This window comes from Sorex araneus, chromosome X, assembly GCF_027595985.1.
Source record: "Sorex araneus isolate mSorAra2 chromosome X, mSorAra2.pri, whole genome shotgun sequence".
NCBI classification, from domain to species: domain Eukaryota; kingdom Metazoa; phylum Chordata; class Mammalia; order Eulipotyphla; family Soricidae; genus Sorex; species Sorex araneus.
In genome coordinates, this window is record NC_073313.1 from 217091596 (window position 1) to 217114326 (window position 22731).

Genomic DNA, 22731 nt, shown 5'->3' on the forward strand with positions numbered 1-22731 from the left:
TTCCTATTATTTAAAGATTTTTAATTGAACTTTATTATTATTATTATTATTTTTTAGTGGAGTGTCATACCCAGTGATGCTTGGCGACTGTTTTTAGCTCTGTGTTCACACTTAGTAGTGCTTGGGCATCATATAGTGCTGGGGTTAAACTTGGCCTTTTGTATGCAGTGCATGTTCTCTGTCCGCTAAAGTATGTCTTTGGCCCTGAACTTAACAGTTCTCAAATTTGCTGACCTGAAAATTAGAAATCATGACTAATTAAGACAATACTTGAATTTTTGCATATTTTTCCATTAAAATTTTTTGGACTTATTTGTTTTTTTTCTATTATATTTCCATACTTAAAAGGTTTCTCTTGTGAATCTCTGTGGCATGAGAAAATATTAAAGCCCTATTCATAAATTTGATGACCTCAGGTTAGAGTAACTTTGGTTATCTAAAGAAAACATTGAGTAGCTTCCATTTCAGTTTCTCATTGTCAAGTATGTTTGAAGACTTCCTTTAAGATAGAATATATTTTTATTATTTTTATTGAACAATGACAGTATTGTGACTTTTATTTATATATTGTTGCCCCTAATTAACTAAGCTACCTGTGGCTTATTCGGTATGCTAAAAACAGTAACAACAGGTCTCACAATGGAGATGTTACTGGTGCCCGATCGAGCAAATCGTGAACAACAGGACGACAGTGCTACAGTGCTACTTAATTAACCAAGAATTCTGAACTTTCTGAGCTGTAGGTACAGGCCCTGAAAAATACATAAAAGACGTGTGCTTTAATAAGATAGGCAGTAAAACGGAATACTTCCTCTGACATTTAGAGATCATTTTAGGCCTTTCTTTCCTCCCTTTAGTTTTTCTTTTTGTTTTACTGACATTTAAAATCCCTTTCAGTTTCTTGCATTATTTTTTTCTTGTTTTTTCAACTGACATTTAAAATCTATAGCTTTTCTGTTGTTTTGCTTCCTAACTTTTTGAGCATATATAATTTTCTTTGCCAACAGAATAAAGTTCTACCATTCTTAAAAGTATAAAGACATTGTAAGTCCATATTTTAATCTTTAAATATATAATTCAGTGCTAAAGATCAATTTAGAATTCTAAGTTTTTAAAATTAGCCATCAACTCTAGAATTTACTAGGCCACTAAGTAAACCATGACCTAACTTTTTTTTTTTTTTTAATAGGTTGTTTCTGACAGACAAACGCCAAAAAAGGATGAAAGTCTAGTATCCAAAGCAATGGAATACATGTTTGGCTGGTAGCATAGTAGGAGGAGACTGCTACACTGAGACTGTTAGCAGAGTGCTGCTGGGTTTCCTTCGGTTAGTTATATAACCACGTTTGGCAATATTGGATAGCTATCTCATATTTCCTTTTTTCTTTAATAATATAGCATATTTGTAGCTCACACTTTTAAAAAGATGCTTCAGATCCCTTTTAAAGAATAATAATAATAAAAAAAACCCTGGAAATAGGACTTTGTGCTTTCTGTTTATAGTGCATGCATATGGACAAGAAACTCAGAATTAATTACTATAAATTATATAGCTGAGTTTGTTGTGAGGCTTTGTGGTATTCATGAGTTATTGGAGTAAATTTCCTGCTATTTCTAAAAGGCACAAAGATTATAATTAATACTTTGAATTATGGACTTTAAATTTAGATAGTATTAAATATATCTCCTTGTTTATATGTCCTGTCATGGATTGTCATCTTTTAGAATTCAAAAACTGAATCTTTTTAAAGATCCACTAAAGTTTCTTGATAATAAACTTTGTTATTTATATGTATTGACCGTTTCTTGAGTGATTTATTTTTTGATATTATGATTTTATTTACATAGTTTTTGCTTTTTGCCATACCTGGCTGTGCTCAGGACTTTCTTTTTTGTTTTTTCTCCTTTTTTTATTCACTGTGGTTTACAAAATTGTTTATAATACATTTGTTACAGGCATTCAGTATTCCAACACCATTCCCACCACCAATGTGACCTTCCCACTACCTTTATCCCCATTTTCCCATTTTTCCAGCTACTGTCCACAATGGGGAACAACATAATTTATTTTATATTGCTTCTTACAAATAAATGGCTAATGGAATTATTAAAAAATACTTAAGTAAAAGAAAATATGTGAATATTTTATATCTCATCAGGGGGTTATTAAATCCTTGTCTGTGGGTTTGCCAACCTGTTTGTTGCTAGTTGAATCTTTTGTGTTAATGTTTGTGTTAATTGAGCTTAGTTGAGTTCTGTTACTTCGCCCTCTTAATTTGGTGTGCTTTTCCTGGTATTGTCAGGATTGTAGAATTTGTTTGTTGTGCGGCCCTGTGATCCAGAAACTCCAGAATGTTTAAGTGGGCCATGAGTTTTCATGACACAATTGTGGGATGTGGGTGTGGCGGCCAGGTTTCTGGAAGTACATAGGGTAGTGTGAGAAGGCTGCCTTCTCTGCCAAGACCCCAGAGTTTTCAGCCTGAAGACCCGTGTACCTGGAATTTTTGGCACTTTATTCTTTCTGCAGAGTCATGAGGCAGTGTAGTTGGGCTGTTGGCGCCCCCCCCCCACACACACACACCGTATGTCTCTGCCTTCTCCTCCTGGTCTTGTGATCAGGATCACTTCCTGGAGGGTCTCTGGACACTGTGGTTTCAGAGATCAAAGAGGGTTGCATGCGAGGCAGTGCCCTATCTGCTATACTGTCTGACCCCTGAGACAGTTAATTCTGTGTGCTCACCTGTAATGATACTCAGGTGCATTGCACATGCATAGGCAGAACCCTACGTCATTGAAAGTCCTTGAAAGCTGCGTTTTTGACATTTTGTGCTTGTTTTGAGTTCAGTTTGTTTAGTTGAATTTTTTTTTTTACATCATGCAGGCTTACGTTTGGGAGTATTCAGAGGCTATATCTGGGATCAGCAATGGCACCTGGCCATGCTTGGGGGATTATAAGTGATGTCCAGAATCACATTTGCATTGGCTACATGCAGACCAACCACCTTTATCCCCCTTTTAAAAATCCATCCCCATCATGCTGTTTCTCAGTAGATTACAATAGAGTATAAACATAATTTTTACATACAATGGAAACCAAAAAAAAATTGACTGTTTTGGTGGAGCCCATAGCTGGTGGAGGTGGGAGTTGGGGGTGCGACATAGGAGTCCTTTGTGACAGTGCTCTGGGCACCATTTGCTACTGAACCCAGGCCTTTTGCATGCAAACATAAACTCCAGTAAATTATTCAGCTATCTTTTTGGCCTCTGTGATTTTATTTATTCTGGATTTTTTTTTATTACTACAGTTTAGAAAAAATTTATACTATGCCTTTATTTCTTTAAGCTTCACAACATTTCTGTTTTCATTTATTTGCTGGAATTCTTGAGCAAAATATTGTTCCATCTCCTAGGCCAATTTGGTTATCATAGAATACATTCATACTAGAATAGTATGATAAATACTTAATTTTTTCTCTATCAGTTTTCAAAACAGTTGGGTTCTCGAGCAGTCTCAAAATTGGTTTCTTCATTTATATGCTCAAGACTTGATCCTGGCTGCTCAGGGATCACTCCTGACAGTGCTAGGGTGGGGGTAAAAGGGGAACATAAGTGGTGCAGGTGATCCAAAGCAGGCATGACTGTGTGCAGAGCCTACCTACTGTATTACTTCTCCGACTTGCAATAAGTGTATTAGATTCCCCTTCCTGCTCCCCTCATATTCTCATGTACATATAGCTTTTTTTCCTTAATGTTTCAGTCATTTGCAATCATTATTCTTTTGTTCAAATTATCTCTCTTAGCTGATGTGATTATTATTGGCTCTTGTGTGAAATGGCAGTTTTTAATTGAAATAATATTTCACCTTGGTATATATTGAGGTAATTGTCATCTTATCTCTAATACATATTTATAAAGGAATAATATTGCATATTGTATATAAGTTCTTGATAAGCTTTAAAATCACAATGAGCTACCCTTGAGACTGGTTTTCTGGGATGAAGTGATGGTAAAGAAAGTGCTGGCATGGATGAAAAACTATCATTACAGAGTAATTTTTATGTGAAACATTCATATTGAAGCCTTTCTCTTCTAAAAATAGGGTTATATTTTCTATTTCTTAAGAACTCAATTATTCAGGGTGGAAATAGCTACTAAATCATTGCACTCCTGCATTTGTATTTGACTTACAGCGTTCTTTTTTACTTTGGAGCATGAAATTTGCTTTCTGGCTTAAAAAATTTCTTCCTTTTTTTTTTTTTCCCACCTACCTGGTGATGTTCAGGATTTACTCCTAGCTCTGCACTCGAATTACTTCTGCTGGTGCTTGGAGAATCATATGGGATGCTGGGGATAAAGCTAGGTCAGGTGCATGCAAGGCAAGCTCCCTACTCACTGTACTATCTCTCTAGCCCTAAATTATTTATTTATTGGTTTGGGGGTCATACCTGATGATGCTCAGTGTTATTTCTGGCTCTGCACTCAGGAATCATTCCTGGTGATACTCAGGAAATCATATTATGTTGAGGATTGAACTCGGGTTAGCTGCTTGCCAGACAAGCACTGTACTATCTCTTTGCACCCTCCCCATTTTTTAAATATTGTTTTACATTTTTTATTTCTGCTGTTTCTCCACTGTTCACTTTCATTTATTTTGTTTTGTTTTTGGGGCCACACCTGGCAGTGCTCAGGGCTCATCTCTGGCAGTGAACTCAGGGATCACTGCTGGCAATGTTCAGGGACCATATAGGGTGCTTGGGATCGAACCCAGGGTGGAAGTATGCAAGAAAAATGCCCACTATACGATGACTCTGGTCCCATTGAATTTTAAGTAAAATTTCACTGCCTGGAGCCATAGTACAGTGGGTAGGATGCTTTCCTTGCACACGTGGCCAATCTGGGTTTGATTGCTGGCACCTGAAATGGTCCCTGAGTGTGATCCCTGATCGTAGGTCCTGACCACCTCTAGATGGTACCAAACCTTCCTAACTCCCTCCCCAAATTTTACCTTTTTAAAAATTTTTTTAAAATTTATTTTATTTTTGGCTTACAATATTCTTAATAATGGTTTCTCATGGACATCATTCCAACAGCATACCCATCACCAGTGTATTCACCTCCCTTCCCCAAGAGATATTATTGCATCCATCACAAAGTTTATTTTTAAAAATACAGGAACCATATAAATGATCAAAACATTTCAAACAATCATGTTTATTATATCAGAATTTAAAAAATGTAAAAATAGAGCCAGGAAAATCACAGGATGCAAAGCATATACAGTTAGAAAAGTTATCATTAACCAAGCTGCATTCAAGTTTGGAATAACCAATTACACTTAATAGCATAAAACTGTAGTCATACCAAGTTGTTAACAAAAAGTATAAGATAAGGAACAAAATATCCTATAATACACAGCAAAATAAAAAGATGTCCTTATAATATACAAGACACTAGTAGAATTGTATAAGAACAAAACTTCCAAACCCATCAAAAAAAGGGGAGAAGAAATGAACAAAAGTTTCCTCAAAAAAAAAAAATGGCAAAAGGCGCATGAAAAAATGCTCCACATTGCTAGTCATCAGGGAGATACAAATCAAAACAACAATGAGATATCATCTCACACCACAGAGACTGGCACACATTCAAAAGAACAAAAGCAACCAGTACTGGCATGGATGTGGGGAAAAAGGGATGCTCTTTCACTCTTGGTGGGAATGCCGACTTGTCCGGCCTTTCTGGAAAACAATATGGACAGTTCTTCAAAAACTAAAAATTGAGCTTCCATATGACCCCGTAATACCACTTCTGGGAATATATCCCGAGGATGCAAAAATACACAGTAGAAATGACATCTGTACCTATATATTCATTGCAGCACTGTTCACAATAGCCAAAATCTGGAAACAACCCAAGTGCCCTAAAACAGGTGGCTGGTTAAAAAAATTTTGTTATATCTACACAATGGAATACTATGCAACTGTTAGGAGAGATGAAGTCATGAAATTTGCTTATAAATGGATAGACATGGAGAGTATCATGCTAAGTGCAGTGAGTCAGGGAGAGAGGGACAGACATAGAAGGACTGTACTCATTTGTGGTGTATAGAACAGCATTACATGAGGCTGACACCCAAGGACAGTAGATACAAGGGCCAGGAGGATTGCCCCATAGCTGGAAGCCTGCTTCATGAGCGAAGGGGAGAAGGCAGATGGAATAGAGAAGGGATCACTAAGAAAATGATGGCTGGAGGAATCAGTCAGGATGGGAGATGCATGCCGAAAGTGGACCAAACATGATGGCCTCTCAGTGTCTTTGTTGCAAGCCATAATGCCCAAAAGTAGAGAGAGAGTATGGTGAATATTGTCTGTCATGGAGGCAGGGGGAGGGCGGGAAAGTGGGGGTATACTGGGGACATTGGTGTTGGGGAATGTGCACTAGTGGAGGGATGGGTGTTTGATCATTGTGAGATTATAACCCAAACATGAAAGCTTGTAATTATGTCACGGTGATTCAATAAAATAAAAAAGGTGCCCTTATAGAATAATAACTAAAAATTATGTTTTTAAATGATGGTTTGCATATGGCGAAATAAGAACTAGAGCTGGAGAGATAGTACAGGGGAAAGGTATGTGCCCTGCACTTAGTCAACCCTTTTTGAACCCTGGCATCACACATACCATTGAGCACTGCCATAAGTGATCCCTTAGCACCACTGGCCATGGCTTCTTCCCCTCTCCCAAATGTCACAATACCAAAAATTTTTTAAAAAAGAAAAAGAATTCAAAAATGGAGAAAATTAGAATAAGTGCAAAAACATAACTGCCGTATAGGAGAAAGAATACAAGTAAAGGAATGCTTCAGAAATGAGAAAAGATGCACAGGATTTGTGAGAAAGTGACAATTTGGGGGACAATACAGAAGAAAACAAAGAATACCTCTGAGAAAATTATTTGAAGCTACATATTGAATCGCTCGTGCCTGGGAATAATATCCCAGATACATACTTTTTGTTTGGCTATCTGGACAAATACAGTAACGGAGGTGGGATGTAGGGATATTGGAGAACCTGCGTTACAAGGCAGGAGATTGAGGTTATATTTTACAGCAACACCTCACCATATGCCATCGCAACAGCAAATGGTTTGTGATCTCTGGTGTCTCAACCAAGTATATGATCTCTGGTACACTGAAACCATGTGTGCGGAAACAGTACAGCTGGTGTGTCATCCCAGCAAGCACCACAACTAAGTATTAACACCACAGCCAAATGTGCAAACCCCATGGAGCCCTACTACCAGAGCAAAGAGGTATGTGACATCTTTGGTCATTGCAGCAACTGTAAAGGAAAGGGAAAGGGTATTAAAAATAGCAAAGGACTTAAAAGAGCAAGTCTTAAACAGCACTGTGCCAGAAGAAGCTAGCACCTTAAAAAATATGGGAAAGTAAGATTATTAAAGATAAGTACTGGGAGGATTACTCCACAGCTTAGAAGCTGGCCTCACATACTCAGGGAAAAGGCAGTTCAGTTAGAGAAGGGATCACCAAGTAAGTGGTGCTAGGAGGATCTGCTCAGGATGGGAGACGCACCCTGAAAGCAGACTATAGACCGAACACGATGGCCACTCGATACCTCTATTGCAAACCACAACACCCAAAAGGAGAGAGAGCAAAAGGGAATACCCTGCCACAGAGGAGGGGTGGGGGGAGGGGGAGTGAGGTGGGGATGGTGGGAGGGATGCTGGGACCATTGGTCGTGGAAAATGGGCACTGGTGGAGGGATGGATACTTGACCATTGTATGACAAATGTAAGCACGGAAGTTTGTAAGTCTGTAACTGTACCTCAAGGTGATTCACTAATAAAAAAGAAAAAAAATATTACGGGAAAGTGAATCAAAAGATTTTATATCTAACAAAATTGATGTTTCTTTTTAAGTAAAAATAACACTGCTCGGAAGTTCCAGCATGGGAGAATTTAGGAGATTGTCGCTTATATTCTTCCTGAGGGGTGGAAATGTACTCAGACAAGCTAACTAGTTCACAAAGTTCAAAGTGAGCATTAAATTTGATATCAGGGCTGGAGCAATAGCACAGCGGGTAGGGCATTTCCCTTGCACGAAGCCGACCCGAGTTCGATTCCCAGCATCCCATATGGTCCCCTGAGCACCACCAGGGGTGATTCCTGAGTGCAGAGCCAGGAGTTAACCCCTGTGCATCACCGGGTGTGACCCAAAAAGGGGGGAAAAAAGAGTTCAATAACAAAAGTCAAATCAAGGCAACCCTCTGGTCCAAGTTTGTGTTTTGTTCACCTTTCCTAACTTGGTGTACCACAACTAAGTGGATAAACCCAGATATAACAACAAAAGCAAATGAAAGAGGAAAAAACTGAACTAGAATTTTGTTGTATTTTTAAAAATGTTTGTTCTCCTTGCATTCTTTTGTTAGAATTTATTTTTGAAGAACTTGTATTTGATGTATAGCATTTCTCACATTCAGGATTTGTTTGCTCTTGTTCAGTCTGCCTGTTGTTTTATGTTATATATTTTATAAGTTGACAGAAACTTGATCAAATTTAGGTTTGATTTTTTGGCAAGACTATAGCTAATGCTTGGAAAAAAAAACAAAGAATCATTGCTTTTATGGAAGTTTAAAAAGTGTAGTGTACTAGTTTTATTATATTTAATCACATTTCTATAAAAACATTTTCCCTTTGCTTGTATTTTATTTACAAATAATATAGTTAATGTGGAAATAGCAGATTGTGCTCCTATTGGTTTTTAAATTAATGTTTTCCTATCAGCCTTTGGAAGTGACTAGTAAATTAATTTTATCTCATTATGTCCTGGAATTAAGTAGAGGTGATGGTTTAGGGCACCTACTAAGCTTTGATGCCTAGATCATACATCTTTGGAGCTATGCGTGCTCAACTTAGTTTCTGAGTTCTTTCAACTTGACCCCTGTAGTCTTTGATAGTTCCTTCACTGACTGCAGTGATGGTCTGTGGTGTCTTGTTGCAGTTTTTGCCCCATACCTAAAATTAGTCATTTCTAAAACAAACTTTGAGAAAGTAATGTCAATACCATCTTTTACTTGGAATTGCTCATTTTTGTTATCAATTTTTAAATTTAATCAAGCACTTTATGAGTGGCTGTCTTCACTGGGGCGCCTCGGAGGGGGTGGGTTGAGTTTCCCTCCCCGCCCTGAGCAGAGCCCCCGAAGCCGAAGACCTCTGGAATCCAGCCACAGCCATGCTCAAGGCCCTTTCCACAAGTTCGGACGAGCCTCACACATGAAGAAACTGGCAGAGGAACCCAGGTATGCGGGACCCGGGGCTGAGATCTCCAAGCCTGCTCGAATTGGGACTGGGTTTCTTCCTCCCAGATCCCCCATTTTCCAGTAGCTAGACGTGACACCCAGAAACTGTCCCCGGTGCTGTGTAATCCCATCAACGGCCAACATCCAGAAGACTATAAAACCAAGCTCCCAGAAGCCTAGACATCTTATAGCCTAGTTCTCCCTCCTGGAGAACCTGACAAGCTACTGAGAGTTTCCTGCTCACATCGGAGAGCCTGGAAAATTCCCTGTGGCGTATTCATATGCCAAAACCAGTAACAGTGATGGGTCTCATTCCCAGGACCCTGAAAGAGCCTCCAATGTGGCACCGTTGGGAAGGACGTGTAAAGAGAGACTGCTAAAATCTTAGGGCTAGGATGAATGGAGACAATACTGAGACTGTTCGAGAAAATTGATGATCAACGGGATGATGATAATAATGATGATCACTTTATGAGTCCATGCTTATAATTTCAAATTTTGTGCTACAGTTTTTTAAAAGAGGGTTTTCTATTTTATAATGCCTTGCATTCTATTTTTAAAGGTGTGGGTAATGTAAAGTATCAGAATACCATCTGGGAGAAAATATTTGCCCACTGTTAATCTGATACATGGTTTATCAGATTGGTAGAACTTTCTTTTTTAAAAATCTTCTTTTAGTTTATAAGTTAGTTTACTATATTTGATTACATTTAATATTCAAACACCAATCCCACCACCAAATTCGGGCTGTTTTCATCCCAAGTCCAAATTTCTGTCCCAAAACACAACCAAAAGAATATATTTTGTATTGTCTGTTAGGCAGAGCTGTTGAACATGCTTACAAAAAAGTGTTCATATAGGAAACAGTGTGAAGATTGTTCTATTTTGGCAGGAGCCATTAAGACATTCTATAGGATATCACTAATGTTGTTAAAGTTTGGGTGATGTGAGCTTTGGTATGTATATCTGAAAATATGTATATATATACATATATATATTTCCCTCTATGATTTGTTGCCTACTGTCTGAATCCCATCAAATGGTGTAATCATGGAGAATGGGTAGGGAGTGTCTTATGATGTGTTCAGGAATATGTTCACTCATATGTGAGGCTCGGCCTGAGCGTGTGGGAAACTGCCTTGAGCATGGTGGTTGTTGTGTTGTGGAGATCGGCTGCCGGGGCTGGGTCCCTTGGGGTGGGGAGGGCTCTCACCTGCCCTCCTCTGGGGGATACCGAGTGAAGCAGCCTGACGCAGAGTCCAGTGGTATGGCTATGGGGGCCTCGTTATGCTCCCTTCCGGGAGAAGCAGCCATGTGATCTGGATGGTGGCCGATGCCGAGATTATCTGGTCTAACTTTCTAAGAACAAAACATCCAATGCTTTCAAAAGATGGGGTAAAGAGAACAGAAACTTAAAGAAGACATATCAATGGCCAAAAGATACATGAAAAATTAGGGAAATGCAAATCAAATTACTAATTACTAATTAGGGAAATGCAAATCAAAACAACATTGAGATGTCATCTCACACCAGAGAGCCTGGCACATGTCAAAAATAACTAAAATAACCACTGGGGGCAGGAAAAGTAGTACAGCAGCATAGTACAGAGGGTAGGGTACTCTGCAGACCCAGGTTCAATTTCTGGTACCTCTTACGGTACTCTGGGCTCTGCTAGGAGTGACGCCTGAGGACAGAACTCAGGAGAAAGCCCTGAATACCCCTGGGTGTTGCTCCCCACCAAACAACAGCAACAAAATTGAGCAGTGCTGGCAGGATATGGGGAAAGGGCTCCTCATTCACTGCTGGTGGAAATGTTGACTCAGCCTTTTTGGAAAACAATATGGATACTCCAACTAGGAATTGATTTTTCATATAACTCAACAGCTCCACTTTTTTTAAAAAAAGTTTTATTTTCTTTTTCTTTTTTGAATGGTTTATTCTTTATTTTTATTTATTTATTTAACTTTTTGGGTCACAAGTGGCAATGCACAGGGTTACTCCTAACTTTGCACTTAGGAGTTACTCCTGGTGGTGCTCAGGGGACCATATGGGATGCTGGGAATCGAATCCAGGTTGGCCGCATGCAAGGCAAATGCCCTGCCCGCTGTGCCATCACTCCAGCCCCCCAACAGTTCCACTTTTTGACATTTACCTCAAGGACCCCAAAACACTTTCATAAAGACTTTTGCCCTCTTATGTTCATTGCAGCAATATTCACAATAGCTAAAATTTGGAAGCTACCCAAGTGTCTTAAGAAAGATGACTGGATAAAGAAACTATTATACACAATGGAATACTTCTCAACTATATATAAAAAAAGATGAAATCACACAATTTGCTCCTATTTAGGTGGATCTGGAGGTCATCATTCTGAGTGAAGTGAGGAAAGGGATAGACACACAATGATCTCTCTCATAGGCAGGATATAAAGCAACATATGAGAATAACATGCCCAAAGGTTTCAGAAGCTGAAAACTTGAGAACTGGTCTTCAATAGGAAGCTTAGCATGGGAAAGGAGTGAAGGTTATGGAATTGGGATAGGACAAGGAGGAAACTCATGGAAGTGGAGGGAAGTGGCCAGTCTGGAGCAGGAGGGGATGCTGGAAGGTGATTAAGTTATTCATGACGCTATAAGTATTGTAATCTATAGTCCTAAAAGGAGAGGAAAAAAACTATCCGAGCCTGGGGGGTGGGGTGAGTGGAAGGAAAATTGGGGACATTGGTAGAGAGAATTGGACACTAGTGAAGGGATTGGTGTTGGAACATTGTATGCCTGAAATTCAACCACAAATAACTTTGTAAATTATGGTGTCTCAAAATTTTTCAAAAAAAAAAATTAAAAACAAAAAGACCCGCCATCTGTTCACTTAGTGTTGGTGAAACTGGGTGATCATATGCCAAAGAATAAAATGTAACCATTATCTCCTACCAAGTATAAACCACTCAAAATAGTTAAATACTTAAATATAAGTTCTGAAAAAAATATAAGTTCTGAAACTATAAAACTACTAAACTAAAACATAGGGAAAAAACTTCTTGACCCTGATCTTGGCAATGTTATTTTAACCATGAAATCAAAGTTCTGGTAATAGAAATAAAAATAGACTAGTGAGATTGTATCAAACTAAAGGCTTCTACACAGCAAAGGACATAGAGAACAAAATAAAAGGGCAATCTGTGAAGTGAGAGAAAATATTTTTAAATCATATTTGTTAAGGAGTTAATATCAAAGTAAGGAATTCACACAATTCATATAAAAATAACACCCTGGGGCCAGATAATACAGCGGCCATGGTGCTTGCCTTGCACGCTGAAGACCCAGGTTTGATTGATCACCAGTATCCCATATGGTCCCCCAAACACTGCTAGGACTGATCTCTGAACACAGAACCAGGAGTAAACCCTCAGCACCTTGAAGTATGTCCTAAAACAAAACAAAACTAAAAGGAGGAGGGTGGAAAGGAACCCACCCAAATAATCTGATCTTAATGCGCAGAGAAGCATCTTTCTTTCTTTCTTTCTTTCTTTCTTTCTTTCTTTCTTTCTTTCTTTCTTTCTTTCTTTCTTTCTTTCTTTCTTTCTTTCTTTCTTTCTTTCTTTCTTTCTTTCTTTCTTTCTTTCTTTGTTTCTTTCTTTCTCTCTCTCTCTCTCTTTCCTTCCTTCCTTCCTTCCTTCCTTCCTTCCTTCCTTCCTTCCTTCCTTCCTTCCTTCCTTCCTTCCTTCCTTCCTTCCTTCCTTCCTTCCTTCCTTCCTTCCTTCCTTCCTTTCTTTCTTTCTTTTTCTTTCTTTCTTTCTTTCTTTCTTTCTTTCTCTCTTTCTTTTCTCTCTCTCTCTTTCTCTTTCTCTCTTCCTCTCTTTCTTTCTCCTTTATCTCTTTATCTCTTTCTTTCTCTTTTTAAAAGAAAAGCTTTCTGTTTTAATTTTTCTTTTTAAACTACTTCTAGCACTGATGCCCAGGGCTTGCTCCTGATTCTGTTGCGCCTGCCAGGGTCTGAATGACCTTATGTGATGCTAGGAATCATGTGATTCCAGGGATCGCACCAGATTTGTTGTTTGTAAGGCAAGCATGTTACCAGTTGTAGTGTCCAGTTCTACTAAACATTTCTTAGAAGAAGAGGTATATGTGGTCTGCAGAAATATTAAAATGTGTGTACATCTCTAACATGTTATAGATGTTATAACGTTAGTCAAAATCACAAAGGAATCTCAGAACTGAGCAGCTCACTGCAGAGATGTCTCCATACCCCAATTATTTAAAATTTTAGAATTTCAGGAGTGTGCAGCTGTTTTTGCAGCAGTGCATACTATTTTTTTTTGCATTTTTGTTTAATGACTCAGAGATAGGCCCTTACAGATGCCTCATACTATTCATAACAAGCAATACAAAATAAATGATCTAGCATCCGTCTGTGGGGCCAGCTTGAGTAGTGGTGGGAAAGTTCAAAATAATGGTGAAAGGTGTAATGGTGGTGGGATTGGCATTGAAATATTAAATGTAATCAATTATTTTGAGCAACCTTGTGAAAATAAAATTTAAAAAATTTTAAAAAGTAAATTAATTTTTAATACATATTTGTTCTCTTTCAAAAGCATGTGAATAAACAGGGGGACTAGGACAAATGTGTGCTTTCCAATACTTCAAATTGCCAGAATTTAAAATAAACATTTCCCATTAAAATTTTGTGTGGGTGGGTGGTGGGGAGGGTAGTTTGCCTTATTGTTGGAGGGAGGGTCATATTGGTCGTGGGATTGGTGTAGGAATACTGAATACCTGAAACAATTGTATTATGAACAACTTTGTAAATCATAATGTTTATGTAAAGTTTCAAACAGAAAAATAAATGAGCTTTTTTTTTTTTTTTTTGCTTTTTGGGTCACACCTGGCGATGCACAGGGGTTACTCCTGGCTCTGCACTCAGGAATTACCCCTGGCGGTGCTCAGGGGACCATATGGGATGCTGGGAATCAAACCCGGGTTGGCCACATGCAAGGCAAACGCCCTACCCGCTGTGCTATTGCTCCAGCCCCCAAAATAAATGAGCTTTGACTTAAACTTTTTTTTTTCAGGGCCGAGAGATAGTACAGTAGGTATGGTGCTTGCCTTGCCAGGAGTGATCTCTGAGCATAAAGTTAAGAGTAACCACTGAGCATCGCCAGGTGTGGAACCTGCCTCCATCAATAAAGTGCTTTTTTTCTTTTTTTTTTTTTGAAGTAAATAGATTTTATTCAGAGGTTTCTGAGGGAGGGAGGAAGGGATAAGTGGGAGAAAGAATAGTAAGAATAACGCACTCAAGAGAGAACTCGGGCTTCTCCAAGGGTGGAGGAAGCTCTACACACATCCTAGCACTGGATACGAGAGCATGAAAGTACACATCTCAAGGGAGGAGATGCGGGCGACACATGTGCTTGGGCGCCACATGTGCTTGGCCACGTGGGCACAAGCAGCACATGGGCTCAGGCAGCATATGCGCCTAAAGTGTTTTTTTTCAAAGTTGGTTTTGTTTATTTTTGTTTATGGGGGGGCAGCCATTGGTGCTCAGGGTTTAATCCTGGCTCTGCACTCAGAAGATCGTTCCTGGTAGGGCGCCTGGAGCTATATAGGGTGATAGAAATTTAACCTGGGTTGACTGCCCTGCTATACTACCTTTCTGGCCCTCTGAGTTGGTATTATAAAGTAGATGTTTCAGTTTGGTCATTTGGCTGTCAGTGTTTGGACAGGAGTGGTTAGAAAAGGGTAGTAATAAAAATTTATCTTATCATTTATTAATCATGGAGTCCAAAAATGTTCACAGAAAGACAAAATCATGGATATCTTAGGGACCTTGAGAATATGTAATCTCATTCGTTTGAAAAAGAGAGGAAGAAAATTGTAAAGACAGAAAAAGTGTGAGAAATTAAACACTTTCTAAGTATTTTTCTTTTTGAGTTTTTAGTATAGTTCTTTTTATTTTAATACTTAAAATTTAAAAAGTTTTGTTTTTTTGGTATAGTCTTGACATAAAAAATATCACTATTTTCAAATTTTAAATTTAGTGAATAAATATTCTTTTTTCTAATTCTGATTTTTGTTGTTCTTTCAATATATAATTTCAACAAATAATTTCCTTGATGTCTTTTAGCTCAGTTTGAAATAGATAGTTACAGTTTTGATCTTTTTTGGGGTCATGTCTTTCTGGAATGCTTTCATTGTCTATAGAGGTGTCACTTTTCTATCTTATAAAACTTTATATGGAAGCTGACCTCAATACTTGGCACTTGCTCATTTTTATATGAAATTAGTTTCCTTAAACTTTTAGAAATGATAAGGTTCAAGGGAAGCTATTCTTTCTTCACTGTTCCTTTTATTTTCTTACTGTGTTAAAAATATGGGCATCTTGCTTTTTGCTATTTTCTAACTGTTTCACTTCCACACTTTTAAAGAGACTTTTTTACATTTCCATTGTCATTGTACTGCTCAATTTTTATTTCACAATCCTTCCTCTTCCAAGCTTGCAATGTTCCTTCTGCACCCTCTATTTCAGAGTTTAATATCAAATCTGCTGAAACGGATAAAGTAGCTTGCAAACCCCAGCTTCAATATGACAGACCAAGGGAAAAGGTGGTTTTGGAAAGAAGAGATAATAAATGAATGTTCACAGAAAGATACTGCCTTGAAGAGTAATATAAATTTTAATTGAGATCCATTCACTTGTACATTCTGGGCTGCTCTATCTGCACAGCCACATTTTTTTTGGTTTTTTTTTTCTTCCTTTTTTCCCCCCATTTGTAGGAATTATCTAAAATTCTCTGAAAAGGATTAATCTTTTGCTCTTTGATACTATGTTTATGTTGCTGTTTCCTACAGTTATTACGTTGACTATTGGAAAAGAGAGAAAGCAAACATTTTTCAAACTATTGAATCTGCATTTTAAAATCACCCTCACCTTCACTTCTTCATGGTATTGTTATGATTGAAAGACTATACAAGTCATTTAAAATAGTAACTCACATGTACTATGCATATACTAAATGTTAGTTCTCATTGTTTTAGAGTTAGCTAGCAAGTTAATTTTTGTTACTTAACCTCGTCAAAAACAGAATGTGTGAAAGATTAGAAATTACTGCACAGTTTTGACACTGAAAGACAGCATCTCTTTTTTCTTTTTTTTTTTTTTTAGCATCTCTTTTTCCCCTGCTCCTCTCCCTGTAATAGTTCATGTTTTGTAGTAGGAAGCTATGCTAGTACCAGATGCTATGACAATTCTGTAGACTGTAAGAGAACCAGCCATATCAATTCTGCTTGTTGGATGTCTTGATCTGTAACCTTGAGGGAGAGATATACAAAGGGTCTCAAATTGCGTGGAATGGAACAGGAACTTGCTAAACTCAGCCTTTTACTTTACCAAGTATGTGAGTGAGGCTGTCACTGATCCTTCAAGCACAACCCAGCTGCCTGTTCAATATTCTCATCAAAAACCCCATTCAAGTCTTTTTGCGGGAAGATGCAGTCTGTGCTTCGCTGGGCCTCGCTCTGGTTCCTGACTTACCGCTGTTCTCCCGGATGGAGGGATATGTCAGTTGGTCAGAAAGCTGAGCTCCACTCATAGCCTTCAAGGAGACCGGGAAGATGCAGATGGAGCGGGAGGTGGCGATCCACCGCATCCGGATCACCATCACCAGCTGCAACGTGAAGTCCCTGGAAAAGGTGTGCGTGGATCTGTTGATGCGGGGTGCCAAGAAGGAAGAACCTGAGAGTGAAGCAGCCCAGTGCGGATGCCCACCAAGACCTGTGGGTCCCCGCCAAGAAGACCCCGAGCAGCGAAGGCTCCAAGACTTGGACTCACTTCCAGATGTTCATCCACAAGTACCTCGCAGACTTGCACAGCTGGTCGCGGATCGTGAAGCAGATCACATTCATCAGCTCTGAGCCAGGCCTGTGGAAGTGGAGGTCACCATCGTGGATGCTTAAGTTGCAAAGAAAAAAGAAAGGTGCATTCAAATCACCTGCAGCAGAATTATGCAATCAGGCCTACCTGAATTATAGATTACAGATTTGTGGAATATAATAAAACATTAGTTGTTCCAGGCTGCTAAGGGGAATAGTTAAACAGACTTTGAAAAGAAAGTAAGAATAAAGAAAATATAAAGGTCATGTTTAAGATAACAAGACAAAACCCCAGATTCCTTAATCTAAAATGCAATTTTGTGGATTTATAGCATTTTTATTTTTTAGTATTTAGGCTATTTTATTTTTAAATAATTTAAATTTATGCTGCACTGAGTTGAGAAATGTTCTCGAATCCTCTGAATTCCAATTATAGATCTAGTATTAACCTATGTAAAAGAATATCAGAAAACAACATATCAAAAACAACATGAAGCTAACTAAAGTATTTTTTGAAATATAGAATTTACTTAAAAATGTCAACACACAGAGGATTAACAATATAAACTACATTGTTAGTTGTGAATATTTATGTGTTTATCTATTTTGCTTGTTTTGGGGGCCACACCTGACAATGTTTAGAGGCTATTCCTAATTCTGCATTCAGGGATCTCTCTCAGTTTTGCTCAGGGACCATATGGGACGCTGGGGATTGAGCCAGGGTCAGATGTATGCCATGAAAATACTCACTGTACTGTGATCCCTTCTCTATCCCTTCTCTACCACCCACTGTGGCTCCGGCCACAACATTTGTTAATTTTAAGTATTTATTTATTTTTTTGCATTCTTTATATATTTACTTCTACTTACACTTATTATATACACTTAGAGGAAGTTCTTGCACTAAAAGGACTTACCTCTCTACCTTGGAGGTCAAATATGTGTCTATTAACTTCAAGTTCGGAAAATTGAAAGAAACCTCAGGGCATTGTGATTTGAAGTTAGAAATAACCTGGGAAGAAAGGCAGGACTTTTTTTGCTATGAGGTAGGTCAGTGAGACAGGTTTCTTTGGAGTCATTGAGTCACATTAAATTAGCAGGTTCTTTTTTGGTAATGCGTGGAAGACATTTAACATATTTAAGCCATCTATCGCTTCCTAGTTGTTTTAGGTAGTTGCATAATCTTGAGAAAGCAATTTCTGAAGCATAATTTTCAAATTGAATTTAATTAAGTATTCTATTATTGAAAATTCAGAAACGTCTAATTTAGACTACAGATGTAACTCCATCTTGTGGTGATCTTCAGAAGTATCCAAAATGAAAAGATTTCAAAGAAAACTTTAGGATTAGAAGGTGGAATATCTATACCCGGAATATTGGTGGTGGGGAATGTGCACTGGTGGAGGGATGGGTGTTTGATCATTGTGAGATTGTAACCCAAACATGAAAGCTTGTAACTATCTCATGGTGATTCAATAAAATTTAAAAAATTAAAAAAAAATAAAGAAGGTGCAATATCTGAGATAAAAAATAACTTGTATTTAAGCAGTTGGAAATATTGACAATTTTATTTTTTACACATTATAATTTTTACCTTTTTATGGATCTTGATTTTAGTATTATTATATATTTTTTATTATAAAAGGTAAAAATATTTGGGGGGTTTAGACAGTTACACATTATTTTTCTTCAAGTTTTTGTTTTGAACAAGAATAAAAAAAATATTGATCTTGATTAAATTGGATGTGGAAACATTGAGTTATGCCATTTACTCCATGGTCAGTACCTGCAGACTTCCCAAAGGGTGGGCAATTAGCAAGGTGACCCCATTACTGTCATGTTCCTCCTGTTCACCCCTGTGAGGATAAGGCCTCAGCCATTGTCTAAGCTAACCCCTCACAATTGGTTTCCTTGCTGTGCCAGGCCCTGGTGATCACTAGGTGCCTTGCCACCCAGATCTTTGGAAAGTGTTGTATAGTGGCTTCAGGGCATCTGAGATCTTCAACCCTAAGTCACCTCTAGGTGTGTGTAAACTGAGGACACAGCTCTCACAGCTCTCATCGGGTTGCCTTTCAGGTCTGCCTGTGCAACCAGGCACTGAATCAGCCCCCAGGCTGCTAAATAACATACAGGTGTTCCAAACACTATAGAATTTGTGGCCTACGTCTTCCCAGTCTTCGTGTACTGGCACTTCACTGATGTGTGCCTGATGCAGGACACCAGTGAAGCCACGAAGAAGCTACAAGCAGCAGCCGGAGTGCTGGCAAAAACTGCACGTTATGCTAAGTGAAATGAGTCAGAAAGAGATATAGAAGGACTGCACTCATTTGTGGAGTATAGAATAACATAACATGAGAATGACACACAAGGACAGTAGATACAAGGGCCAGGAAGATTGCTCCATAGTTGGAAGCCTGCCTCATGAGCAAGGGGGGTCAGGGGACAGGGAGAAGGCAGCTGGAATAGAGAAGGGATCACTTGAGGAATCAGTCCGAATGGGAGATGTGTGTGCTGAAAGTAGATAAAGGAGCAAACATGATGACCTCTCAGTATCTGCACTGCAAACCATAATGCCCAAAAGTAGAGAGAGAGTATGGGGAATATTGTCTGCCATGGAGGCAGGGGGTGGATGTGAAAGTGGGGGTATACCGGGGATATTGGTGGTGGGGAATGTGCACTGGTGGAGGGATGAGTGTTTGATCATTGTGTGATTGTAACTTAAGCATGAAAGCTTGTAACTGTATCTCACGGTGATTCAATAAAATAAAAATTAAAAAAAAAAGTTTGAAAAAACCTGCATGTTAGTGGAAACTGCTGAACATCTGGCTCCTCTGCTGCCCCAAAGATGGGTCACCACTTCCATGGCATCCCCAAGGCTTCTCGAGCTGTCAGGCGAGACCAACTCATTGCTTCCCGGCTTTCCTGTCCCGTGTTCTCAGCAGAGTGATGCTTTTTTCCAGGCTGGTGCTTTCATCTACCGTCCAGGGGACCCAGGTGGTGGTGGGGAGACTTGGTGTTTTCCACCCACACACAGAGTCTTGGGGGATTTGTGCTTTTTCATTTACCGAGCCAAATAAGAGCACAATGTTCCATGTTCTGACAGTTTGAAAAGCCTTTTGTACTTTCTGTATTTCCAGATTAATAAAATTTCTTTTCCAGGAAACCCAGATCACAATGCTATGGAACAATGAAATGAATTTAAAGTCATTTAATTCATTTAGGAAGAAATACCTATTATCCACAGCAAAAGCAAGCCAAAATTATCTCTAATGACCTCTTAAATTTTCTACTTGCTTCCCCCACTTTTTCCTATGAACAAAGTTTTTGTTAAAGGTGCTTAAAGATGAATAAATAGGCACTAAGGTTGTATCTCAGTATCTGTTTATTTAAGGTTTCTAAATATCTTATATATCTATGCTCTTATTTAATGTTTCTTGAAGCTTGGATATGTTTTCTACTACATTCTACTCTGGCTGTCTTAATAGAAACAGTACAAGGCTTCGGGAGTTAATCATTAGAAAATAACTGTCTTATAAATCCATGTGCTATAGTCATGCAATCAAGTCTAATTTCCACATTTTGGCTTGGGCCCATAGAGACTTTGCGATCAACTGTAAGAGAATAAAACAAAGGAAAACTGTTAGGGAAAAAAAGCAGACTTGGCAATTACTAACAGAATATGCTCAAGTTTTCTTCAAAGTCATCTGTATTCAGTATAGAATACACATTGCTGGAAGGTAATCCTATATTGTGCTTCGATGTTGGAAAATAAATTAACCCAACTTTGTGCACTTAAAAGGTCACTAGCTAAAAATATCACTTTAAAGTGATAACTTGTAAGCATTCTTTGGGAGAAACTTCTATTCTTCTGGAGAGGAAAGAACTTAATCTTCTTTGTGGTAAATGCTGAGCATAACAGATTTGCTGTTTTCACAATCCTTTCTAAAGTGAAATAGGTAATGATACTTTGCCTATGATTAAATTAACTTATGCACTGTAAATTTCACCAAACACTAAGACAGTTGGTTCTCTATGGGTCAATATAGAATCTTTTATGTTCACATAGAATCTTTAGCATAATGCAATTTCTCACATCAGTCAGTTCCTATTTCAATTGAAACCATGATTCAAATGCAACATTGTCACATTTAAGTTAAACATTTTTAAATATTAGCAATAAGTATTATGATTAATTTAGGAAAGAAAGTTTTTGCACTGTATAGTACTTAAAACCAAGGAAAGTAAGAACATGTAAAGTATAATATGAATGTTCAAAATGAGTAAAGAGTCTTCCCTTTGGGAATTCCTAGGGAGACCCAGGATTTTTTGTGTAGTTAGAACCTTTTACTTCTTCAGACTGAAATATCAGTAGACTGTTCATTCAATTCAGTTCTAGGAGCACTATGATCAATTACCTATCTATGTGAGTCAAACTTCCATTAACACTTTGGCTCTATACTACCCATTATTGCAGTTAGATCAATCTATATTAACCTTGCCTTTGGCAATTGTATATTTTAGCTCTGTCCCTACCAATCAATCCATCACTATTCCTAATTGAATTATTGGATCTAGTTCAATGGCAGCTATTTCCTCTGTATTTTCTGCTTTGCAGAAGATAGCCACCTAGAAATATAAAGATGCTGGAACTGTACTCTCTAAGGTCTACTGATTCTCAAGGGAGCCAATCAATTGCAACACAAGATAGTAGGGTGAGAAAGCTTTATTGACAGCAAATCATCAAATTAAAAGATAGCAGATTCATGTTCCTGGAGAACCATTTTCCCTACACGATTGCAAGAAAAAATGTTGAAGGGAAATGAAAAAGGAAGTATATATTTTTAGGAAGGGTAAGTTGCTGAGTGATTGGTTCCTGGTTATCAATTAATTCCCTGTGTAGGTGGTCATCTGAGGTATAAGCCTACACGCTAATATCTTTGTATAGGTTTTTTGAGGAATGACTAGAAAGGGAAGTGTATTTTACAGTTTCAATGACCCAAGATCAGGTGGGGTCAGTTGAGTGACTTGCCTTTGTTTTGCACAGCCTTGGTGAAATGTGTGTCCTCTGAAGTTCTTCCATTTTTGCTAAACTAATAAAATATTATTTGCCTTTTCCATTTTCAGATGAGCATATTGGAGCTTTTCAGAGGCAGTGCAATGTAATTATGCATATTTCTAAGATGGCTTGTGGAATATATGCTTGTATAGATATGTACAAGTTTTAAATATACATATATGTATTTATACATACATATTCATATTTTAAATCTGAGTGCAAAACTATGAGTAAGCTAGCTGAGACCAGAACTGTCAAGCTGATTTACTGAGAGGCAATAAGTTGTTATTTTAAGGCACTAACTTTCAAGATTGTTTATTACACATTATCATGATACTTGATAATAATTGTTACATGCCAGGGCTATGTTTTATGTTTATATAGAAACATAAAGCAAGCCAAAATATGCTTATATGGAAATATATAGACCCCAAATGTTATAAAACCATTCTGATAACCATATTCAAGTTATCTCAATTTTTGTGACAAAGGGTCA

At 38.1% G+C, this 22731-nt stretch overlaps 1 protein-coding gene and 1 pseudogene across 2 annotated transcripts in view; both read left to right on the forward strand.

The window, feature by feature from the left end:
- NUP35 (nucleoporin 35) overlaps positions 1 to 1795 on the forward strand; it is a 39717-nt gene extending 37922 nt beyond the window's left edge. For both annotated transcript variants that reach the window (XM_055121847.1, XM_055121846.1), the window contains exon 9: positions 1190 to 1795. In XM_055121847.1, coding sequence (XP_054977822.1) covers positions 1190 to 1267 — 78 coding nt within the window. In that variant the 3' untranslated portion in view covers positions 1268 to 1795. The remainder of the gene's footprint in view (positions 1 to 1189) is intronic.
- A 14863-nt stretch (positions 1796 to 16658) lies between these two features.
- On the forward strand, positions 16659 to 17263 carry LOC101552238 (40S ribosomal protein S20-like; annotated as a pseudogene).
- Positions 17264 to 22731: the final 5468 nt, after the last annotated feature.